The sequence below is a fragment of the Electrophorus electricus genome, chromosome 13, assembly GCF_013358815.1.
Source record: "Electrophorus electricus isolate fEleEle1 chromosome 13, fEleEle1.pri, whole genome shotgun sequence".
NCBI lineage: Eukaryota > Metazoa > Chordata > Actinopteri > Gymnotiformes > Gymnotidae > Electrophorus > Electrophorus electricus.
Window position 1 is genome coordinate 13,670,152 of NC_049547.1, and position 7,509 is coordinate 13,677,660.

The 7,509-nt window shown below is 48.4% G+C and overlaps 1 protein-coding gene across 1 annotated transcript in view; it reads left to right on the top strand.

Moving 5' to 3' along the window:
• The first annotated feature begins 45 nt into the window (after nt 1–45).
• The window catches only part of trappc12 (trafficking protein particle complex 12), a 19,804-nt gene continuing 12,340 nt past the window's right edge, over nt 46–7,509 (top strand). The window contains 3 exon segments of the mRNA XM_027015348.2: nt 46–126; nt 786–2,084; nt 2,511–2,627. Of these exon segments, the coding sequence (XP_026871149.2) occupies nt 795–2,084; nt 2,511–2,627 (1,407 nt within the window). The 5' untranslated portion in view covers nt 46–126; nt 786–794.

The window sequence follows — 7,509 nt, forward strand, 5'->3', positions numbered from 1 at the left end:
TCAAGAATATCGACGCTCGCGTCCTCGCAGATTCTGACCCTTTTCGGACGCCATACATTCTTCTTCCTACTGACTTTACGTATGCGGGTGTTTGCTCCTGTCATTCTACCATAGGGTGAAGCAGAGGTAAGAGTGTCGTTGTTGCTTTATAAATCTATGCGCGACATGCCTCAGCATGGCTAGCGTTAAATTGTTTCAGGACGATGGCTTAAGATGTGTAAGTTCCTTAAAAAAAACAAAACACAAAATCGTTGCAGCACAGATTGTGCGTAGCTAGCCGGCTGCCACTTGCTAGTTAGCGAGCTAGGCTGACTGTCTGGCTATCTAGCTAAATAGTTGGCTAGCTAGCGAACTAGCATTCACCTGCCAATTTGTTTGTAATCAGACAAGTTGCGTCTGCCTGTGTTTTTAATATGTTGCACGAATGAAGACCATTTGTGGCACATTACTTTGCTGTAGTGGATCGTTTGCCTGTTCTAATCGACAATAGCTTACCTAGCTAGCTATGCTAAATAGATGAATTGCAAATAAGCACTTTTGTTCACTTACCTGATCGTGATGAGTAAGTTTACGAAATCTGTAGCTCGTAATAATTTCAATTCAGCTGACCGTCGTGGTGTGTCTCGTGTCAGTGCAGAAGAGCTTTTAGTGTTGCCAGCTTGTAGATCTTAAAACAGAGCTGTATCTGTTATAGTAGAGAAGCTCCTAATACTTCGGACATCAGTGTTATAACAAGCTACGGTTCCACATATACTAAATTCCAATGACTCTATCATGTTTGACAGGAAAAAGTCATGAATAGCACTGAGGATGCAGCAAAGAGACCTTTAACTCTGGATATAGAAGGGGTAAGGAATGATGAGCCCCAGACCAGTGCCCCTTCACAGGCAGCCACCATCAGCAGCCAATCCAGCGCTACAGACACTCTGTTCAGCCAGCCCAATGTCACAGACACTCTTTTCCAGGAGGAGAGCATTGACCTGGATGTCGAGGCATTTGTCTCCCCTCAGGATGACAGCGCTGCTTCAGGAAGCGTGATGGACAGGCTCAATGACCAGATGATGGAGAGTGTTATGATCTCGGACTCGCCCAATAGCGAAGATGACGAAGTCCCTATTGACTCGCTGTTGGAGCAGGTGGAGGACAAGGAGCGACTCGACCCCGAAGAGCCCGATGAAGAGAAAAAGAAGGAGATCGAAGAGGATACGAAGTGTGGGGTCAACCAGAGCACACCTGACACTGCTGGGGAGCTTGAGGAGGCCTCTGTTGTGGAAGAAGAAGAAGAAGCAGAAGCAGAAGCAACAGCAGAAGAAAAGCCTGATGAGGCCTGCGGAAAGGAACCTATCTCAGTCATCCAGGCTGGCCCTGGCACCCCCACTCCTGGTAGCCCCAAAGTTCAGGAGACCAAACTTGACATGGGCATAGCTGTCGCTAAAGAGGAGCCCATCCCTGTCTGTACCATTTTCAAACAAGGCACACAGCCCACAGTACACGCCCTGGTTCCTGATGGCTTTCAGCCCACTCTCATCAAATCTCCAAGCTTTGGCAGCAGCAATAGCGAAACTCCCCATAAGTTGGCACCTCTGGTGTGCCAGCCCAGTCCCAGTCTCAGCAAGTTCTTCGCCGACAACGGCTCGATCAACCCTGCCTCAGACTTCTTCGATTCCTTTACCACGTCCTCGTCCTTCATTTCAGTCAGCAATCCCAACGCGGAGTCACCAAAGTCACCTGATCGCCAGCTGTCCTCTGGTTCAGGAGGCATCCCGTCTGCCGGTCTTCAGGACGAAAGGGACCCTGGCATCTTCTTTAGCCCAGGGCCTCAGGATATTTCCCGCCCTAAGCCCCTGACGGGTCCAGCGGAGCCTGTGGTGTCCATGACTAAACTTCAGACTGTCTTCTCGGGCAGTGATGACCCATTTGCCAGTGCCCTGAGCATGAGTGAGGTAGACAGACGCTATGACGCATGGCTGCCCTCAGAGGAGACCAGAAGAGTACTGATCTCTGTGGCAACGCAGCAGGTCAATCCTCTATATGTAGAGAGAGAACGCTTATCTATGCCTGGACTCAAGTTTGACAATTTGCAGGTCAGTATGCTTTTTTTGTGCATAGCTTACACAAAATCAACCCTTTAACATTACTTGGCTAATACCTGTACATACTTACTTGCTTACTTATTTACTGATTAATTGATTGATTGATTTGAAGCACAGAGCTTTTTAAAACAAAAAAAGCGAAGGAAAAACATCTTGCAACTGTCTGTACGTTCTTTAAGTTCTAATGGACTAATATGAATGTCTTCTTGGTTAATTCACAGTGAATTTATGAATCGGCCTAGATAATACTAAATATTATTTTGCAATATAGATGTCACTGGTTAAGTCCACAGTGGTTAAGTCTACACAGATGGTTTTGGGGGCTTTTCCTGTTCAATGTGGAATCAACTCTTGAATAAAGTAGCAGAGAAACTGTGACAGAAAGCAAATGCTGCAGCTTGAAACTCTCTGTTATAGGGTGATGCAGTGAAGGAGCTGATGGTGCGTTTCCTTGGAGACCAGGCAGCAACGAAGAGGCAGGTTCTCACAGCTAACTCAGTGGAGCAGAACTTCTTGGGTCTCAAGCAGCTCATTGTAAGTTCTCGTTCTCATTGCTGTCTAATGGAATTCTGCTCGCAATTTTGGAATTTTTACGTATGTGACATCTAGCTCATGCACAGTTTAGTTAGTTTAATCACATTAATGGGTAATCTTTGTCTGAAATGCACCAGACAAAAAAGATGTGTTATTGATGTGAATGAGGAGCAATATTGTGCGTAAATCCATAGAAATGCTGCTTTGTTGCTGCAGGTGTGTGTTTTGTGTTTGTGTGGGCGTAGTCCCAGTTGTAGCCTAAAGGGGCTTAGCCCACTGCATCAATGAGCTGCCTTAGAGCAAAAATGTCAGACACACAGATAGGCCTGAAATGCTCAGCCTTACCTGCTGTGCTCATGCCCTTCAGTGATAGACAAGGATACACAGAGGGTGTGTGTGTGTGTGTGTGTGTGTGTGTGTGAGTGAGAGAAGCCTATTTTTAAGCATTGAGCATGCAGGTGCAGCCTGTAGGCCTGCTGTGTGTGTGTGTATATATGTATGTGTGTGTGTGTGTGTGTGTATATGTATGTATGTGTGTGTGTGTGTGTGTATATGTATATATGTGTGTGTGTGTACATATATATATATATATATATATATATATATATATATATATATATATATATATATATATATATATATAAAAATAAAAAATTTATTTATTTTTGAGAGAGAGCGAGAGAGAGAGAGATTCGGCGCAGGGGAGATAAGGGAGCTCCCTGGTTCTGCTGATGCCCTGCGTCCCTCCAGCATGCCCAGTGGGGCGGCGTGGCCTAATCCTGCCTAGCCTCCATTTTATAGCTGCAGCTCAAGGCGTCGTAGGCCAGACGTCTTTCTCAGCCCACTGGAACTGCTAAGAAATATCTCCCTCCACCAACACATGGATTTAGGGCTACTGCATGTGTGCGCATGGAGCCATTTTGTGTCCAGATCGTTCACGCAGCCGTGTTGAACAGCCTTACTGAAGAATTCTTCAGGCTCCGTTTCACTCTGCTTAGGAGTGCATTGAAACTGAAATGCTTTGACCCATGGGCACATGAAAGGCACATCTCAATCACAAGCAACCAAAAAGGGGCAGTTATTTTGTTACTTGTTTTGCGCAGTGGTTATAAATTATGCAATGCTTTGTAGGGATAATTCCAGGACTCTGAGACAGTCTGACTATTCTAGGCTGTTTTCCAGACCTTAGAATGGTTAATCTGATGCTAAAATAAGATCAAATTAAAAATAAACTCCAATACTTTAATTGTGAAGTTTATTTATGATAGAGAAATTGTTAAATATAAAACAAAATTTCATGTAGTATTTGGCCTTTTTTAAATTCTGTGTTTTTCCCCTCTCTAACATGTCACTCTAAAACCCAATTACTTGCTTCATGGAAAATAATTTGCCTCGACTTCTCTAAAGTGCCGCAGAGAGACATCAAAAGACTCAGCTGGATCCATTTTACCTGCAGGCATTCTCTGTTTTAGTATCATTTTAAGCTGCGACTGAAAATAACTCTGGTTTCTTGCGTTTGCTAGTTTTATGGAAGTGACGTGAAGACCAGACTGAAATCACATCACTTTGATGAGGTTCTCAGGACCCAAAGGTTATTGTCAATACTAGAGTACAATACATATATCTGTGGTAATATCTGTCCTGATGCTGATACACATCTTATTAATATGGCCAGTAACCTCAACATACATTGATTTGATTTGCTATCAGCAGCTGTAGCCTTAAAGTAACTGGTCTGGTTGAAAGATCAAGCCTAATGCTGGATGAGCAGTAGTTTACTGACATGCAGAATAATTTTCTCTGCCTCTCTCTCTGAGGATGAAGATTCCCACATTCCCCAGAGCCAGTGACATTTTTAGGCACACAGACTATTTATTTATTTAACTGCCTGTCTCTCTGTCTACTGAGAGCTAATGTGTGAATCCTCTTCAGGCTGCAGTATCTAGATGGTAGTCAAATGTCTCTGCATACGTGCATGTAGGATCCGTTTGGGAGAGTCTGAGTGAGCTGGACTCTTGGGTCACTCTGTTTTAACCACGTCTGTTGGATGTTCCGTCGACGCTCTGAGCTTGAGCAGGCTGCCCAGACCTGCCGCAGCAGCTCTTCCGTGGGTGACTCACGCTGCAGTGGCTGTGCGTGCGCGCATGTGCGCGTTTGTGCATGTGTTTGTGCCTGTGCGAGTGTGTGCATGTTTGTATTTAGGCCTGTGATCATGCTCCTGTCAATGTCACTATTGTGATTGTAAATTCCCTCAGCACAGTGCTGGAGAAAGAAAGTGCAGCAAGGATTGAAGTGATGAGGAAGAATAAACCAGCATTGTTAAAAAAAAAAAAAATAGCAGATGTCTCTCGGTTTTTCAAAACAAGTCTGGGCTGCATGTTGCTATAGCATGCATGACAAAAAAAGTATAGGAGAACCCACCTTCATTCCTTGCTACGGGGATCCCTAAGAAATTAACCCAATCTCTTCGCCATAGTCTGTAGCACTGTGTCCGTTAAGCTCCGTTTAATGTGCAGGGGTGGCGTGAGAGTTACTTGTGAGGGAGTGCTGAATGAGAGGAAGAGTCTGTCTAGAGGCTCGTGCTTCTGGTGGATGCCAGCCTTGGATGTTCGTCTGGGGTTTTTTCATGTTTCCCTTTACTGATCTTCGGCACTGTTTAGTGAAATTGCTCGTTTTGATCTGGCGCCAAAGTGAGTTTGATGCGTGGCTGCTGGCTCTGGGTCATTTTCCCTAGCCTTCCCAGAACAGGATTCTGACTCTGTCGGGCGGCTTATGTCCTCAACGCTGGTGTCTTGGGAGGTGCATGTTGGGGGCTCCTGAGCCGCTGGTGTAAAATGATGGTGAAGTGGTAGCTGAAATGTGCATGGTTTGAAACATAACAGATATGGGAGTCAGCAGATGGATACTAGTTGGGTGTTGTAGAGTGAGTGGGCCACGTTATCTGTGTAATAGGACAATACGCAATTGTTAACCAGATAAATTATGCCACAATACATGTTTTCTGGACATATGACATATAATTTTAGAACATACTGCAAACAAAAAAAAATATTGCAATATGTATCATGTATTGTAAAAAATATCGTGATATTACTTTTTGCCATATTGCCAACCTCTGCCATGCACCTACATTCACTGGCCACTTTATTACTTTACAGATGCATTTTATAGCTGTATAATTACAGACTGTAGCCCATCAGAGTCTGTCAGCCTTCCTCAATCCCATTTATCAGCGGTTAGTTTATAACCGCAAGCGCGTTTCTGACCAGACATAATTTGGGTGTGAACCATTCTCAACACAGCAGTGATGCAGACCTAGTGGGTGTTTCAAAGGTATATCAGGCACTGCAGTTAAAAATAGGAATATAAAAACATGTACAATGAATGTAATAAAACTAGTTAACATTAATTAATTAGCTGTACCTAATAAAAAACCCATTGGGTGTATAGTGATGTGATGAGGACAAACAGTTTGTCATGATCTTGGCAAGAGTGGGTCTGGACAAGATGAGTGGTCAGGTGATTTGCAGGAACTGCAGCGGTGGTCAGACAGCTCTCCTCGTAAAGAGCCTGCGCGAATATGACTAATGTGGTTGGCAAAGGCGGCTTACATGACATGTGAAGAGTGTTTCAGTTACACCCAGAGCACCTGCCATTCATCTCAGGCTGGGAGTGAGAGAGGCAGAGGGAGAGAGAGAGAGCGGGAGAGAGAGCAAGGGAGAGAGGGAGAGCAAGGGAGAGCAAGAGAGAGGGGGTGAGGGAGGGGGAGAGAGAGGGGGAGAGCGAGGGAGAGGGGGAGAGCGAGGGAGGGAGAGAGAGCGAGGGGGAGAGTGGGGGGGGAGAGTGAGGGGGGGAGAGTGAGGGAGGGAGGGGGGGAAGGCGAGGGAGGGAGAGGGGGAGAGCAAGGGAGGGAGAGAGAGAGAGGGGGAGAGCGAGGGAGGGAGAGAGAGAGGGGGAGAGCGAGGGAGGGAGAGAGAGCGAGGGAGGGAGAGAGAGCGAGGGGGAGAGCGGGGGGGAAAGTGAGGGAGGGAGAGGGGGAGAGCGAGGGAGGGAGAGAGAGAGAGGGGGAGAGCGAGCGAGGGAGGGGGAGAGAGAGAGGGAGAGAGAGAGGGGGAGAGCGAGCGAGGGAGGGGGAGAGAGAGGGGGAGAGCGAGGGAGGGAGAGAGAGAGGGGGAGAGCGAGGGAGGGAGAGAGAGCGAGGGAGGGAGAGAGAGCGAGGGGGAGAGCGGGGGGGGAAAGTGAGGGAGGGAGAGGGGGAGAGCGAGGGAGGGAGAGAGAGAGAGGGGGAGAGCGAGCGAGGGAGGGGGAGAGAGAGGGGGAGAGCGAGGGAGAGAGAGAGAGAGGGAGAGAGGGTGAGAGAGCGGGGGGGGGAGTGAGGGAGGGGGGGGGAGAGCGGGGGAGGGAGAGGGGGAGAGCGAGGGAGGGAGAGGGGGAGAGCGAGGGAGGGAGAGAGAGAGGGGGAGAGCGAGGGAGGGAGAGAGAGAGAGGGGGAGAGCGAGGGAGGGAGAGAGAGCGAGGGGGAGAGCGAGCGAGGGAGGGAGAGGGGGAGAGCGAGGGAGGGAGGGGGAGAGCGAGCGAGGGAGGGGGAGAGCGGGGGGGAAAGCGAGGGAGGGGGAGAGAGAGGGAGAGAGGGTGAGAGAGCGGGGGGGAGAGTGAGGGGGGGGGGGGGAGTGAGGGAGGGGGAGGGAGAGGGGGAGAGCGAGGGAGGGAGAGAGAGAGAGGGGGAGAGCGAGGGAGGGAGAGAGAGAGAGGGGGAGAGCGAGGGAGGGAGAGAGAGCGAGGGGGAGAGCGGGGGGGAAAGTGAGGGAGGGAGAGGGAGAGAGGGTGAGAGAGCGGGGGGGAGAGAGAGGGAGAGAGGGGGAGAGCGAGCGAGGGAGGGGGA